Raw genomic sequence first — 18,124 nt, forward strand, 5'->3', positions numbered from 1 at the left:
TAGGAATAGTGGAAGTCCAAAACACCTGGAGGGAGGGCCGAAGTTGGCCCATGCCTGTTCTATATCCTGGACTTTCTGATTTTCATGTTTTGCATTTCTGGGTTTAATATTAACTCTGATTTTAATGTTGTTCTTTACTCCTTGTCTGTGACCATAACAATACAATGCCTACAGAACTGGAGGTGCGCCGCGCCAGAGGCTTCCTGGGCCAGAACCCCATTCTGCTGACCGTTGAAGATCCCAAAGTCCAGGTGGGCAGCGGAGGGGCCACCCTCAATGCCCTACTTGTGGCAGCTGAACATCTGAGCGCACGAGCTGGGCACACGGTGAGATGGCACACCACCCACACTTCATTAGCATTGTTGTTGTTATCAGGCTCCTTTATATTTATAACATGAAGTTATGGACAAGAGTGGTTCTATACCTTTATTCTTAGATTTTGAAGGGACCCCCAAAGGTACTGCAAATCCCATCATACGTGATCCATCCTCCTCCTATTGACATCAGGACATGAAGTGGGTAATGGGGTGTCTGTGTGCCAAATATGGTCCAGGTCCGTTATTCGTGTGGGTTGCAGTGATCTGATTTGTGTGAAGGTACTTCAAATCCCATCATCCGTGGTTTGGCCTCCCCTAACTGCACCATGGGCATGTGTGTCTATGTGCGAGGTTTGGTTCTGATCTTTCATTAGTTCAAATCGCAGGGTCTGTGGGAAGTGAAGTGATTGGAAATACTATATATCTCATCATCCGTGGTTCTCCCTCTCCCAAACTCATAATTAAAACACGTGCGTATTGGCATGCCACGTTGTGTCAAAATTTCACATTATTTGACCAACTACTTTTCGAGTTCTGTGTGCACAAACATACGCAGGCTGTATAGATACAGATATATAGAGATAGAGATATATATGATAGGTATAGTATCATAGATACTATATAATAATATATAATACTCATATTATGCTATACTAATCATATAATATATTGCACATGCATATAATATTGATAATAATATTATAATGTAATGCATAATAATAATAATAATACACTATTATAATTATATATTTATATTACATGTAATATTACTAATAATATAATACAGTGGTATAGTACAATATAGTAATATATAATGCTTATATTGTGCAATGCTAATAATATAATATATTGTATATACATATAATACTGATAATAATATTCTAATGTAATACAATATAATAATAATACACTATTATAATTGTATATTATATATTACATGCAACATTACTAATAATATCGCAATATAGTGGTATAGTACAATATAGTAATATTTAATGCTTATATTATGCTATGCTAATACAGTAGAGTCTCACTTATCCAAGCTAAACGGGCCGGCAGAAGCTTGGATAAGCGAATATCTTGGATATTAAGGATGGATTAAGGAAAAGCCTATTAAACATCAAATTAGGTTATGATTTTACAAATTAAGCACCAAAACATCATGTTATACAACAAATTTTACAGAAAAAGTAGTTCAATAAGCAGTTATGTTATGTTGTAATTACTGTATTTATGAATTTAGCACCAAAATATCATGATCTATTGAAAACATTGACGACAAAAATGGCTTGGATAATCCAGAAGTTTGGATAAGCGAGGCTTGGATAAGTGAGACTCTACTGTATATTGTATATACATATAATATTGATAATAATATTATAATGTAATACAATATAATAATAATACACTATTATAATTCTATATTTATATTACATGTAATATTACTAATAATATTGTAGTAGAGTAGTATAGTACAATATAGTAATAAATAATGCTCATATTGTGCTATACTCATAATATAATATATTGTATGTACATATAACTTGTAAGCCACCCTGAGTCACTTTCGGGGTGAGAAGGGCAGGATATAAATGTTGCTAATAAATAATAATAAATAGATTTGGAAGGGAACCCCAAAGGCCATTCAGTCTCAGCCCCATTCTTAACCAGGAGTCATTTGTAACTCAGGGAGTACCTGAATTTGCCCTATTTTGATGGTTATTTCTGACGTCATTTAACACCGATGTTCTTGGTTGCTGTGTGTCAAGTCCAGGAAAGGGCTTGTGTCTCTTGTCCGGAGGCAGGGATGGGAGCCCTTTGGACATTGTGGGACTGCACAATGTTCATGGCGGACTCTCATCCTTGTTCCTCCTTCTCTGTTCTGCTTCCTTCCAGGTGGTCACCTCCGATGTCTTGCAAAACGCTTGGATCCTCATCCTGCACATGGTGAGTGAGCTGGGGCTTGTTTGGGGGTCTTGGGAGGGGGCTGCCACTCTTATTTATCATCAAGTCTCAACACATTCAACACAGTTTGTGCCACAAAAATAAAGTTTCTGGACTAGAAAAACTACATTCAAAGTAAGGCTGGTACAATTAAACAGCAAACCAGGAACAGGACATTTTTTTCAAATATTTTATTATTTAATTTAATTATTTACAGCATTTATATTCCGCCCTTCTTTCTCACCCCGAAGGGGACTCAGGGCAGATCACATTACACATATAGGCAAACATTCAATGCCTTTTAACATAGAACAAAGACAGACAAACATAGGCTCTGAGCGGGCCTCGAACTCATGACCTCCTGGTCAGAGTGATTCATTGCAGCTGGTTGCAGCTGGCTGCTGGCTGCTCTCCAGCCTGCGCCACAGCCCGGGCCTAATATTGTTACATAGTGTTATCATACAACTCATAAAGACAATAACTTCCTCCTATATCAGTGGTTCTCAACCTGTGGGTCCCCAGATGTTTTGGTCTTCAACTCCCAGAAATCCTAACAGCTAGTAAACTGGCTGGGATTTCTGGGAGTTGTGGGCCAAACACACCTGGTGACCCACAGGTTGAGAACCACTGCCCTATATGATCTCCATACCTTGCCTTTCCCACTACATTGCCAGGGTCGGGACTTTTCCTTCGACGACTGCAGCCGGGCCTTTACCTGCCTGCCTTTGGAGGACCCTTCTGCCCCGGTGGAGGCCCTCACCTGCAACCTGGACAACCTCCTGGCCACCTTGACATGCCAGGTGAGTGGGGTAGGATCCCAGTTCCAGGCTGATCTTTGCTGAGTCAACTGTGTTGTGGATTGTAGATGATAAATGGAAGCTCTTACGTGTTCCTGTGAGCCCAGAGTCAGCCTGCAGATCAGTGACTGTGCCGTCGTGCCTGGGGCTGTACTCTTAGTGAAAGAGGCATGGACATGACATCTTTCCCCAGGGGATTGCTTCTTGCCCTCCTTTAGGGAAACTGGAACTCCCAAGGACCAAAACACTGTAGATAACTCAAAAACTGGGTTTATTGTTCACAAAGGGGGTAAAAGAAAATATACATTACAGTCATTGATTGTTTAAGTCCGTGGAGCTTTTCCAGATCCCTCTTTCTCTGGCTGTGAATGCCGGAGCAAACTCAGCCTCAGTCCAATGACCTATATCTGAAGACAGAGTCTTCCTCTGTTGCCAAAGGACTGATGTGAAGGCGCTTGAGACTCCTCAACGTTGTTCAGGTTGGCCCTGAACATGAAGTGTGAGTCCCAAGGGTAAGAACCTCAGAATTGATGCTGAGAGGTAACTTTTCAAGGGCTTTTAGTGCCAAGTCTCTCTCTCACATCCATCCGATAGAGAGCTTGCTGGTGGAATGAAAGGAAGAAACACAGTCCTACTCCAGGAAGAGGTGGAGCCAAACAATTTAGCTGAGTGAGCAATATAACAGGTACAGACAACATTGATTGACAGATATAAATAACTAATCCAACTACATTTACAGGGTAAAGGCAAAATCAGGAATGACACAATTCAAATCTTGCAACTTACAGATCCACATATAGATGGCGCCACTCGCGCCGTCACAATGACCCACCACTCAGCTTTGCAGAACGAATAACTCAGGAACTTTACTGATTCAAATAGATCAACAGAACAATGGTATTTACAAAAATCCCTATGATTGCTTACAGAAATCAGTAGTCATAAGCAGTCTTTTCTCAGTCCATAAATCTGTTTCAGTGAAGAATACAGTCCTCGTTCTTCATCCTCCTTTCCCAGCAGCAAACAAGGCATCAGAAATAGCAAGGCCTCTTTGAGTACACAGCCATCTTGTCAGTGTGAGCAGACACACACTCACACTGAACGAAACCTGTTCAAGCCAGTTCTCTAGCAGCAGAACAGAAAAAGTATAAAATCAAATTCCCAGGTCTTTGCAGGCTCAGCCAATTGGTTTCAGGAATTGTTTAGGAAGAGCCTGAAAACCTGGCTCTTTACACAGGCTTTTGAATAAGTACCGCCAATGTGTATATTAAACTCTTGCACTAGCAGTTACTTTTGATCGGTTGCACCCGCATGGTTAATTTTTTTTTGATATAGCTTTAGGGTTCACCCCCATTTTAAGGTTCTCCCCCATGATCTTATAGCACTTTAACTTCCTCCATGTTTACAAGTCTCACTTAGCACACTTTTGCCCAGTTCATTTTATGATTTCATTATTGTGTTTTAACTTGTGTTCTATTAATGGTTGTGATTTTATTTTATGTCTTTTTAATTTATATTTGCCCTTTTTTTGGGATATGACGTATTGTGTGTCTGTTTTGTATTTGTAAGCCGCCCTGAGTCCCCCTGGGGAGATGGAGGCGGGGTATAAAAATAAAATTATTATTATTATTATTATTATTATTATTATTCATGCACTTAATTTTCCAGTTAACACACACATCACAGTGTCTTTGCAAAACTTGACAAACTGTTGGAAAAGGGACATTACAAATACATTTGGTGACCAGGGCATCTTGGTCGAGGTTCAAAGTCATCTATAGTTCATCCAAGAGGAAGACCCTTCTTGTCCTGAGCCTTTTGCTCCCTTTGGAAAGGGTCGCTGAGCTGGTTTGTGTAGGTATACAACAGGTATGGACCACAGCTGGTAGGCTGTTAGGAATTGTGGAGGTCGAAGTCCAGAAGACCTGGAGGGCCGAAGTTTGCCCATGCATGCAGTCAGACTTCTGCATGCAATGACTTGCACAGAGAATGCACGTACTTACTTTATAGCCAATATAACCATATATATACCATATAGATATCAAAGCCTAGAGTACATACCTTATAGCTCAGAGTACTTACCATCAGCATAACTAGTACATACCATAGCTTGTATATGCCATCATAGCTTGTACTTTACTATCTATATATATAAAAGAGTGATGGCATCACGGCGACCCACAAAACAACAAAACTACAGGCCCCCCAACCTCGAAATTTGACAACACAACCCATCATCCACACCTCTAGGTTGATACAACAAAAAGAAAAGAAAAATAAAGTCCTAATTAGAGAGAGAGGAATAATTGCTTTTATCCAATTGCTGCCAGTTAGAAGGCTAAGCTCCTCCAACTTGGTCTCCTAGCAACCCAATCAAAAATAATAAAAACACTAAAAAATTAATACAATAAAATGCTATAAAACAGAAAATAACTAAAAATAATACAAGAAAATAATAAAATATAATAAATAAAAATATAACTTACAATAAAATTAATAAAAATGCAAATAACGTCAAATAAAAATTACACAACAATTTTTAACCAATACCACCACCACTTTGCCACAGCAACGCGTGGCCGGGCACAGCTATTATAGTGATAAAAGCCTTGAGTATTTACCATTATAGTTTAGTATTTTACCATTATAATTTGACATGACACCAAAATAGCACCATATCATTATAGTTTGGAGTATTTTACCTCAACCGTTATAGTATAGTGTACTTCATTATAGTTTTGTGCTTTGCCATCTTAATTCTGTATTGTATTAATAACCAAGTGACTTACCACAATTATAGTCAAGTATTTTACCTCATTATACAAATAATAGTCAAGTGTTTATTTCCAATGTAACTAAGTTCAATCAACAAACTTCGTCTCTGTAATAATACTATTTTGATTCGCCTTTCAAGAATCCTGACTGAAGTTAACTTTGCCTTTGTTTCAGTAAATTTATTTTGGTTAACTTTATCCAGTCTCAAGAGTATTTTGTTTAAGAACAGAAGTACATCAGAGGGTAAACCGATAGCCACCGGGTAGCCAGGCATATAGTTTTTCTTTAATCCTGGCCTCCAATAATCTCTCTCTTTCTCTCTCTCTTTTCCCAGATCTGCAAGGGCTCCCCACCCGGCGTCTGGGTTTGCAGCACCGACATGCTGCTCACGGTGCCTTCGGTGCCCAGTAAGTCTGCCTAGGGAAGTGGGACAAACAGCCAAGGAGGAAGATCTGGAACCAGCCTTGATAGGGCTTAATCAGGGTTTAACCTGGATTTTAATCTGTCCCTGTTTGCGGCCCCTTTATTGACAATCAGGCCATCAAGAGGGAGCATCAACGTCTTAGTGGGACAGGAAGCAGATCATATACAAACACATACACAGATATACAGACACATGTACAGATATACACATAAAACCTTCAGGAAAGATTTAAAAACATGGCTCTTCCGGTGTGCTTTCGGAGAGTAAATGTTCTATGCTACTCCCCCCCGATATTTATCCTCTAGACTGGTTCACTATCTGATGTCCCGTCCCTCGAGGTTTTATTCTGATCCCTTTCTCACCCAGAGTTTTAATTTTTAATCTAGCTTTTAAATGTAGTATTCATGCGGCCCGCTCGTGTTATATTGCTGTTTTGATCTTATGTTGTACTGTTTATTTTATGTAATGTATTATTTAATTGTATTATGTTATGGTTTACTGTATTGTCTTGGGCATGGCCCCATGTAAGCCGCCCCGAGTCCCCATTGGGGAGATGGTGGCGGGGTATAAATAAAGTTTTATTATTATATTATATTATAAAACATGCTGGAGAGATAAAGCAGGGTAGAAATAAATATAATGATAATAATTATTATTTTATTATGACACAGCAAACAAGATAGATATGCTGGATTTCATATCACAAAATCACAAGTTGAACACTTCCCAAGTGTCTAGGACTGTGTGATGTATTTTTGGATGATGCGCGCAGATCCCAGCAGGGTGGCCTTTTGCAGCTGGCAGATTATGATTTTGTCAATATCTATTGTTTACAAATGCCGGCTGAGATCTTTTGGCATGGCACCCAATGTGCCCATTCTTTTAATTTGCCTTTGTTTTGTATTGTTATATTGTGTGTTGAGGCCTTGGCCTTTGTAAGCCGCATCGAGTCCTTCGGGAGATGCTAGCGGGGTATAAATAAAGTTTAATAATAATAATAATAATAATAATAATAATAATAACTACTGGGACCACCTGCTCTGGTTTCTGCCATAGTCTTTGCAGTTCAATCTTGAGGTCCTGATAGCGGCTGAGTTTTTCCTGTTGTTTTTCGTCAATGCGACTGTCACCTGGGATGGCGACATCAATAATCCAAACCTTTTTCTTTTCCACAACTGTGATGTCTGGTGTGTTGTGTTCCAGAACTTTGTCAGTCTGGATTCGGAAGTCCCACAGTATCTTTGCGTGCTCATTTTCCAATACTTTTGCAGGTTTGTGATCCCACCAGTTCAGTTATTATTATTATTATTATTATTATTATTATTATTATTACACATACACTTACATATATATCCATACACACACACACACACATGTACGCACACACATATACTGTACTCATATATTCACAGATATACAAACACATATAGTGGAGGAGGGAGTGATCATGGGGGAGGCAGCAGGGCAATCTACCTGCATGGGGTCAAGCCTTGAATATGGAACGCCTTCTTTTTCCTTTCGCAGAGATTGACTGGCACGGCTTCACAGGTGCCAGGGTTGTTGCGATGCCCGGCAGCTTCTCCTACGCCAAGCAGCACGGTGTCTACCTGGCGGACGGGCAGGTAAAGCAGACGCTCGCCCTCTTGCCCTTCTCACCTCTGCTGCCTTGGGAAAGCCCACCCACACATTTCTTGCCAGCTTGTATACTGATGCTTTTATCTCAAGCCTCTTTGAGTCTCCTGTGGGAGAGAGAAAGCAGAGCATAAAAACATAATCATGATAACAATAATAACAATGTTCGTGGATGTCTGGACAATTCCAGAGTTGTTTTGGACTTCAACTCCCACACTTCCTAACAGCCAGAAGACTCTTAGGAATTGTGGGAGTTGAAGTCCAGGCTTGTTTAGTTAACAACGGGTTTTGGGAAGAAAAGGATGCCAAGTACGCATTGCAAAGGCACCGGCTGATCTGTAACTGAGATGAATCCCATGCGAAATTAGGCCCGGGCTGTGGCGCAGGCGGGAGAGCAAGCCAGCTGCAATTAACTGCAATGAATCACTCGGACCAGGAGGTCATGAGTTCGAGGCCCGCTCGGAGCCTATGTTTGTCTTGTCTTTGTTCTATGTTAAAAGGCATTGAATGTTTGCCTATATGTGTAATGTGATCCGCCCTGAGTCCCCTTCAGGGTGAGAAAGAAGGGCGGAATATAAATGCTGTAAATAAATAAAATAAATAAATAAATAAATAAATAAATAAACGGAATATAAATGCTGTAAATAAAATAAATAAATAAATAAATAAATAAACACCTAGACCAGTGGTTCCCAAACTTATTTGGCCTACTGCCCCCTTTCCAGGAAAAAATATTACTCAGCGCCCCATGGAAATTAATTTTAAATTTTAATAGCAATTAAACAGAAAGATATATGTGTTAATGTTTCTACCTTTTTCATAAAATATAGTAAAGAAAGGTGTAAATTAGAAACATTGAAATTATGAAACTATTTTTTGAACTCAGAATAGAAAGGTAATACAAAAAAAGTTAAAACATTCGAGCCATTATCTATAGAAAAAATCAAATTTTATGGAAGTATTTTTAATTAATTTTTTTTTGTAATTTTTTGAAATATTTTTGTAAAAAACAAACTAAAATAAATACTATTAGTTAGTTAACTTTAAGTAAAGGTAAAGGTTTTCCCCTGACGTTAAGTTCAGTTGTGACCGACTCTGGGGGTTGGTGCTCATCTCCATTTCTAAGCCGAAGAGCCGGCGTTGTCCGTAGACACCTCCAAGGTCATGTGGGATGACTACATGGAGCGGCGTTACCTTCCCGCCGGAGCAGTACCTATTGATGCACTCACATTTGCATGTTTTCGAACTTCTGGGTTGGCAGAAGCTGGGGCTAACAGTGGGGGCTCTCTCCGCTGCCCCAATTCAAACCTGTGGCCTTTCGGTCCAGAAGTTCAGCAGCTCAGCCTCGGCCACAATGGCACCAGGGTACAGCCAGGATTCAGGCTTTTGAGGCTGCAAGGCTATTCACTACTATTCTACCTGGCCAACAAAGCATTCCCATAAGCCATAGCAACGCGTGGCCGAGTACAGCTAGTATAATATATAAATAAATAAATCAACCTATAGTTTCCCCATGATTGCAAATGAGGCCCAAGTGGGACTGACTACCGCCCAAGGCGCTCCAGCTCACCATTGTTGCCTCTGCAGGGGTTTGTGCAAGACATCATCTACCAAGGCTCCGAAGACCAGATCCAGCGGTGTGTGGGCTCCGATGGGAAGGTCCCACTGGTGAGTGGGGGGTCGCAAAGGGTCTGCAGACCCCAAGGGCGTTGCTGATGGGGGAATCCACTGGTAATGCATTCTCTTCTTCCTTCTTTCTGGGCCTCGATGGTGGCGCTCAGGTGTCCGGCATTGTCTTCTTCTCCTCCGAAGCGGCAGAGCAGCTCCTGGCCACCCACGTCATCCCCCCGCTCAATGCCTGCACCTACCTGGGCCTGGACTCAGGGGCCCCTCCAATCCAGGTGAGCCAGCCGTGCACCAGCACCCGCCCCATAGGGACATGAGGCCCTCCATTCTCATCCCTGGCTGCCTATTTCACCACTTGACTGGAGGGATGGTTTGGCACTAGGAGGAATGTCTTTGTGTCTAGACCAGGCATGGCCCAACTTCGCCCCCCCCCTCCAGGTGTTTTGGACTTCAACTCCCACAATTTCTATGTGGGATTCCTATGCACACTGTGTTTTTGTTTCTTCTTTTTATTGCTAATATGGTCAGTGGACTAATCCAAGTACTAACCAGGACTGACCCTGCTTAGCTTCCGAGATCAGATGAGATCAGGCTTGTTCAAGGTAGTACAGCCGTAGTCCAGTGCACTAATCAATAAACAAATCTATCTATCTATCTATCTATCTATCTATCTATCTATGCACACTGGGCATGTCTTATTAGTAGTGCAAAAGAGAATACAGGAAACCCCCAAGTTACAAACAAGACAGGTTCTGTAGGTTTGTTCTTAAGTTGAATTTATTTGTAAGTTGGAAGAGCCCCGGGTGATGTAGCAGATTAAACCACTGAGCTGCTGAACTTGCTGACCAAAAGGTTGGCAGTTCCAATCCGGGGAGCGGAGTGAGCTCCCGCTATTAGCCCCAGCTTCTGACAACCTAGCAGTTTGAAAAAATGCAAATGTGAGTAGATCAATAGGTACCACTTCTGCAGGAAGGTAAGGGCTCTCCATGAAGTCATGCCAGCCACATGACTTAGGAGGTGTCTATGGACAACGCTGGCTCCTGGGCTTAGAAATGGAGATGAGCACTAACCCCCATATATATGTATACACACACACACACACACACTAGCTTCCTGTCCTTGTAATACAGTAGAGTCTCACTTATCCAAGACTCGCTTATCCAAGGTTCTAGATTATCCAATGCATTTTTGTAGTCAATGTTTTCAACATATCATGATATTTTGGTGCTAAATTTATAAATACAGTAATTACAGCATAACATTACTGCGTTTTTAACTACTTTTTCTGTCAATTTTGTTGTATAACATGATGTTTTGGTGCTTAATTTGTCAAATCATAGCCTAATTTGATGTTTAATAGGCTTTTCCTTAATCTCTCCTTATTATCCAAGATATTTGCTTATCCAAGGTTCTGCCACCCGTTTAGCTTGGATAAGTGAGACTCTACTGTAATTGGATTTTGAAAAAAAATTGCTTGTTGTGGAAACTAAGATTGGTAATAATTATTATTTTTATTATTATTATTATTTTATTTTTGTACCCCGCCTCCATCTCCCCGAAGAGACTCGGGGCGGCTAACATGGGGCCAAGCCTAGGCAGTACAATAAAACAAAATAAAATACATATATGACACACATCCTCAGCAGATAAAAACGCAACAAAGTAAAACCCAATATACACAGTAGCAAGGCAAAACAATAAAATAGTAACAATAACATAATAAAATATAGAAGAAAACAAAACAGGAATTAAACAAAAGCGAACTGGGCCATGGTGCAAGGAGTGAAATTATAAACCCAAGGGGTGAGGTAGATAAATAAAGTGCTGCATTTAGTGAAGAACTTGGGTTGGGATAATGATGAAGTAATTCTCAACTAAAGGGACGGAATAAAGTGCATCAGATAAATAATTGACACAGAGATGGGACCTGTCATGGGGGTTGTTGTTGTTGTTGTGTGTCTTCAAGGCATTTCAGACTCGGCGTGGTCTTATATCTAAAGTTTAGGGCGGCTCCTAGGTACCTTCTCTGTCTCACCCTTTTTCTCTCTCCAACCAGCTCTCCCTCTTCTTCGACATCCTTCTCTCCATGGCCCGCGGAGTGAGCGAGGAGGCTTTCGTGAATGGACTCGGTCCTCGGACCGGTGGCAGTGGAGACAACACCCAGAGCGAGGCAGCTCTCTGGAGCGCCCGGGCCGTGCTGTGGAAGACCCTGCACACCATGCCCCTGATCATGGGTAACATTGTTACCGATTTATATATCTATGTATCTCATGTTTTTTGTGTATTGTTGCACTATTGAGTGCTTTTTGTGAGCCGCCCCAAATCCCTTCGGGGAGATGGTGGCGGGATACAAATCAAGTTTTATTATTATTTTATTATCCCTATATATAAACATGTAATGTGCATTTTACTATGGAGGAAACAACAAAACCACTGAAGCAAATCACACCAAATTTGGCCACAAAAGACATAGTCATCCAAAATATGTCTTTTAAACAAACCAAAAAAAAAAACCATATAAAAATAAAGTCAAAATTAGAGGACCAGGAAAAGCTGTTTTTTTCCCTAGCTGCCAGTTAGAAAGGTAGGCCCTGCCCATTTTGTCTCCTAGCAATCCACTCAGCCACAATGGAGGCCTCTTCCACACTGCCTATAAAATACAGATTATCTGATTTGAACTGGATTATATGGCAGTGTAGACTCAAGCCCCTACGACACACCGATACAGGGTGTTTGAAAAAAATTCCCGTTCCCATTTAAATTAAATGGGAACTAGGGAGTTCTTTTTCCAACACCCTGTATAACCTAGAATGCCAAGGCAGGATATTCCACAGTATCTGCTTTGAACTGGATTATCTTGAGTCCACACTGCCATATAATCCAGTTCAATGTGGATTTTATACAGCTGTATAGGAGGGGCCTCATATAATCCAGTTCTAAGCAGATAATATAAGATTATAAAGATAATATATAATAGTTACTGTGGTATAATAATACAGAACAATCTAATCTCTAAAATCAGGAAAGTGAATAAAGAGCAACATTCTGAAAAAAGGGGAATTCCAGAAAGGAAACAACCAGGGCCAGCTAACACCTCCCAACAAAGGATTCCCCCAGGCGGGAAGCAGCCAGGCTTTGAAACGGCAAGGCTAGTAAGTGGTAATCCAGGTGACTAATTACAGCATTCATACTTGCTGCACTGAGACTATTCATTGCTATTCAACCTGGCCAACCAAGAATTCCACAAGGTAGAAAGCAGCCAGGCTTGCAAGCTGCAAGGGTATTCAGTGCTGTTCAACCTGGCCAACCAAGATTTCCCCTAGATAGAAAACCCTCAGGTTTTGAAGCCATGAAGCTACTCCGTCCCATTCAACCTGCCCAAAGAAGGATGCCCCTATATACAAAACGGCCAGGCTTTGAAGCAGTGAGGCTATTCATTGCAATTCTAGCAGCCCAAAAAAAAATTCCCCTATAATGCAAGTACCCAGCCTTCCAAGCAGCAAGCCTATTCCATTGTATTCCAGCTCACCAAACAAGGATTCGCTTAAGAAGAAAACGGCCAGGCTTTGAGGCTGCAAGGCTATTTACTACTATTCCAACTGGCCAACAAATGATTCCTATAAGCCACAGCAACACGTGGCTGGGCAAAGATAGTTATTTATATAATCCCCGTGTCTCTCCTCATTTTTCTGCAGCCTACGTCCCTGACGGCAGCTACGACTACATGACTTCTTCTGCCAGCGACCACATCCTCCACCTCACGACTTCCGTCGGAAACGCCCACGGTGGCTCTTTCAGCAAAGTAGCTCATTCCCATGTGGAGGTGAGTCCCTGGGGCCGGGTCTTTTTTTGCTTTGCATTTATTTATCTCCCACTTGTGTCTATTGATATCAATGATGTGTGCATAACACCAGAAGATTAGTCCCTTGTATATTCAAAAAAGAACAACACAAGTTGAAGAAATGCAAGAAGAAGAAACTTAAATGAAAGTTGAAGAAACTTAAAATTTACTCTTGTGCAGCAGAGTTCATGGGGAAAAAAACGACAACTTCAACGCAAACTTTCTAGAAGTAATACAGTCACAGTTCCTCTGGAGTATCAAACTCATGTATGGTCCTTGCATTTAGTTCATGCAATGCTTTCCATCAGAAAATATGTCTTCTCCCAATCTTCTCACTTCTTGTTCATGAAAATGAGCATGGCATGACAATCTTGCCAGCGTCAAATAGACTGCAAGCCAAGCAAGCTCAGAGGCAAATACTCAGTAAGCCCAAAATCATACAACAAACACTACCCAATTAGACCCCTTCAGGAGTGGCCCAAAACTTGTTGAGCTTAAATAATAATAATAATAATAATAATAATAATAATAATAATAATAATAATAATAATAATAATAATCAGGACCTCAAGATTGAACTTCAAAGACTCTGGCAGAAACCAGTGCAGGTGGTCCCGGTGGTAATGGGCACATTGGGTGCCGTGCCGAAAGATCTCAGCTGGCATTTGGAAACTATAGACATTGACAAAATTACGATCTGCCAACTGCAAAAGGCCACCCTACTGGGATCTGCGCGCATCATCCGAAAATACATCACACAGTCCTAGACACTTGGGAAGTGTTCGACTTGTGATTTTGTGATACGAAATCCAGCATATCTATCTTGTTTGCTGTGTCATACAATAAAATAATAATTTATTATTATTATTATTATTGAGCTTAATTACCCCAGTTACTCAGTCTGTGGATTGTAATTAACTAGGGTGAGTCTTTTTCTGTTAACACACACCTGGTAGTGATCCCAGAAGAACAGGAGCCCATTCCATCCCTGTGCCGAACCATCATTCAGATAGAGTTTAAGTCCAGAACGCCTGGAGGGCCAAAGTTTGCCCATGCCTGCTCTAGCCCAACAGTAGTGCCCACGGACCCAGTGGTGAGGGTCTATAGCTATCGCCAGTCATCTCCTCCTCTTTCTCCCTGTTTTGCTGCAGGAGCCTGGGCTGCTGGAGGAGGGCTGCTCCGTCACCAACAGCCTCTTGGAGGGAGCGGTGTCCGTGGGGCCCGGGACGGCCATCCAGCACTGCTGCTTGAAGGTACAGTATGTGCCCTGGGCAGCTTTCGGGCCTCCCCCACTTTCCTCCTGGGCTGCAGTCTCCATTTGACTAGGACTGGACCTGGTCCCAAAAACTCCTTGCAGGGTCTTTGGTTTAAGGTTATGTTGAGTACCGCCACCACCATAAAAATGCATCAGATACGGCTGCGATTTTAAGGGCCCTTCCAGACAGGCCCTATATCCCAGAACTTGATCCCAGGTTTTCTGTTTAGCCCAGATTATCTGGCAGTGCAGACTCGTATAATCCAGTTTAAAGCAGAAAACCTTGGAATCAGATCCTGGGAAATAATAATAATAATAATAATAATAATAACAACAACAACAACAACAACAATAGACATTGACAAAATCACGATCTGCCAACTGCAAAAGGCCACCCTGCTGGGATCTGCGCGCATCATCCGAAAATGCATCACACAGTCCTAGACACTTGGGAAGTGTCCGACTTGTGATTTTGTGATACGAAATCCAGCATGTCTATTTTGTTTGCTGTGTCATACAATAAATAATAATAATAATAATAATAATAATAATAATAATAATAATAATAACTTTATTTTTATACCCCGCCCCATCTCCCCGAAGGGCTTGGCTATCTGGAAGGGCCCTAAGGCATGTTGATATAGGGGAAAATGGTATAAGTTAGTAATTTTTAGCCTTTGTAATAGGAAAACGAGCTTGCTCCGCAACTTGCATCCCTCCAGCTTTGCATCATAAGGCATCAAAGCATCTCTTCTCCAGCCCTAAATTAACTTACTGATGTAAGTTAATAATAATTTTTAACTGATTTATATTGCACTGTATAATTTTTATATATGCGTTTTATTGTAAGCCGCCCTGAGTCCCCTGTTGTGTGAGAAGGGCGGGATATAAATATTGTAATAAATAAATAAATAAATAAATAGTTTGCAGGTCCCTCGAATGAAAGGTTGTGGGGCTCGAGGGGATCTTCCGAGGCCTTTGCAGCACTCTCTCCTTCAGCCTCTCTCCTGCCTCTCCTTCAGGGCCCCTTGCAGATCCACTCTGGCTGCCTCCTGACCGGGCTGGACGGGGACTCCTCAGAGGCCCTGCGGGGCCACCACCTGAAGGACGTGGTCATCCAAGGCCATGCCGTCCGGCTGAAGGGCCTCTCCTGCAAGGTCTTCACCCTGAGCGGCCGCCACGACCGGTGGGAGGTGCGTCCCATTGATCCCAATGCTTATCTAAAGGTTGCCAACTTCAGTAGGGCTGGGAATTCAAAACAATGCAAACAACTTAGGAATTATAACAGGCATGGGCAAACTTTGGCCCTCCCTCCAGGTGTTTTGGACTTCAACTCCCACAATTCCTAACAGCTGGTTAGGCTGGAAGGTCCAAGTTTGACCATGCCAGAATTATAAGCATCTTTATTATTGTGTTGTCGAAAGCTGTCCCGTCTGTATTCTGTAACAAGCATTTCACCACCGTTTAAAATCCACAAATCTAAACCTTATCAATAGTATTTAAAAATCACAATTTAAAGTCACAAAAAACAAATTCAAAGCTAAAACCCCTTCTTCCTATCAGGCAGGAAAAGTACAATCAAAACCCTCGCAACAGATGGCCATCCAGGCTCTGCTTGAAAACCTCCAGAGAGGGAGGCTCCCCCACCTGACAGATATATTCCTTGACTGTATTTTTCTATGCAAGGCATCCTGAGTTCACAATGTTCCCTCCCTAGAGCCTGGCGGAAGAAGACGGCACCTACCTGAATGCCCGATGGTCCGACTTGTTCCTCAGAACCGGAATCAGGTATGTGCTGGGTGGTTATGTTTTTTAGTGTGTGTGTGTGTGTGTGTGTATGTATATGCATATTATTTAGCGTTCATCATATTATTTACACTTGATTCATCAATTGCATATACACATCAGCATCTCATACCCATGTTGTGATCCCCAGGTTGTGCCAGTCTGCTTTCGTGCAATGTTATTTCTAGCGCCTACTTTTTGCTTGATAGTCAAGCAGTGCTTCTTGTAAGTCAGAGCACGGTCCAGGGTAACTCCCAAGTATTTTGGTGTGCTGCAGAGCTCCAGTGGGATTCCTTCCCAAGGGATCCTCAGAGCTTGAGATGCTTCTTAAGGTGGAAAGCACACGTCTTGTGTTTTAGATGGATTAGGGATCAGCTGGTTTCCCCTGTAATAGGCAGTAAGAGCACCTAAAGCTTCAGAGAGCTTCTGTTCAACCCTTTCAAAGCTCGCTGCTTGGATGGTGATGGCATGATCATCAGCATCGATGAAACTCTCTGTCCCTTCTAGCAGTGGCTGGTCATTTGTGTAAATGTTAAACATTGATGGAGCAAGCACATTCCCCTGAGGGAGGCTGTTCTTCTGTTTTCGCCATCTGCTTCTCTGAATCTGGAATTCAGCAAAAAAGCTCCTGTTTTGTAGCAGATTTCCTATGAAGCTGGTGAGGTGGTATATTATGTATTATTATGTATATTATGTATTATTATTGTCATTGCATGAAACATAAATGTGTGGATGAAGAACCTGGCACACAGACACTTACGTGTGCATCTCAGATCCATATCTCTGTGTCCATAAATGATGTATGTATAACAGGCATGGCAAACTTCAGCCATCCCTCCAGATGTTTTGGACTTCAACTCCCACCATTCCTAACAGCCTCAGGCCCCTTCCGTTTGGGAAAAGGAAAGAGCCTGAGGCTGTTAGGAATGGTGGGAGTTGGAGTCCAAAACACCTAGAGGGCCCAAGTTTACCCATGCCTGGGTTAGACAGATATGGATATCTCTATCATTAATGGAAAACACAAACTGATTTATCATTCCATAGAAGTGCTAGGGCAAAGAATGCCATATCTGATCCAAATTTTATTCTTGAGATGCCATATCTGATCCAAATTTTATTCTTGATTTTAATCGTATGTTTTAATTTTTTAAAAATATATTTATTGGGTATTTTCATCTAATAAAATAAAATAAGATTACAACGAAAGAGTGAGAACATTTTGGTTGTATAGAAAGTAGGAATATAAGGAAAAAGAGAGGCTAAGAGAAAGAGGGAAGGGAAAGAAAGGGAAAAAAAAGAAAGGGGAGAATATATATATATATATATATATATATACACACACACACACACACACACACACACACACACAAGTATATATTTGAAAAGGAAGTATAGTAGAGTCTCACTTATCCAACACTCGCTTATCCAACGTTCTGGATTATCCAACACATTTTTGTAGTCAATGTTTTCAATATATCGTGATACTTTGGTGCTAAATTCGTAAATACAGTAATTACTACATAGCATTACTGCGTACTGAACTACTTTTTCTGTCAAATTTGTGGTATAACATGATGTTTTGGTGCTTAATTTGTAAAATCATAACCTAATTTGATGTTTAATAGGCTTTTCCTTAATGCCTCCTTATTATCCAACATATTCGCTTATCCAACGTTCTGCCGGCCCGTTTATGTTGGATAAGTGAGACTGTACTGTACTATCTAACAA

The 18,124-nt window shown here is 41.3% G+C and overlaps 1 protein-coding gene across 2 annotated transcripts in view; it reads left to right on the forward strand.

The window, feature by feature from the left end:
* Window positions 1-18,124, forward strand: part of fcsk (fucose kinase) — a 35,165-nt gene that overhangs the window by 5,651 nt on the left and 11,390 nt on the right. The window contains exons 3-14 of one of the 2 annotated variants that reach the window (XM_062961676.1): window positions 175-326; window positions 2,214-2,264; window positions 2,936-3,061; window positions 6,168-6,240; window positions 7,782-7,879; window positions 9,477-9,557; window positions 9,671-9,790; window positions 11,572-11,749; window positions 13,211-13,338; window positions 14,508-14,609; window positions 15,634-15,804; window positions 16,329-16,399. In XM_062961676.1, the coding sequence (XP_062817746.1) occupies window positions 175-326; window positions 2,214-2,264; window positions 2,936-3,061; window positions 6,168-6,240; window positions 7,782-7,879; window positions 9,477-9,557; window positions 9,671-9,790; window positions 11,572-11,749; window positions 13,211-13,338; window positions 14,508-14,609; window positions 15,634-15,804; window positions 16,329-16,399 (1,351 nt within the window). The remainder of the gene's footprint in view (window positions 1-174; window positions 327-2,213; window positions 2,265-2,935; window positions 3,062-6,167; window positions 6,241-7,781; window positions 7,880-9,476; window positions 9,558-9,670; window positions 9,791-11,571; window positions 11,750-13,210; window positions 13,339-14,507; window positions 14,610-15,633; window positions 15,805-16,328; window positions 16,400-18,124) is intronic. The other variant, XM_062961677.1, reaches the window with a different exon arrangement.

This window comes from Anolis carolinensis, unplaced genomic scaffold, assembly GCF_035594765.1.
Source record: "Anolis carolinensis isolate JA03-04 unplaced genomic scaffold, rAnoCar3.1.pri scaffold_9, whole genome shotgun sequence".
NCBI classification, from domain to species: domain Eukaryota; kingdom Metazoa; phylum Chordata; class Lepidosauria; order Squamata; family Dactyloidae; genus Anolis; species Anolis carolinensis.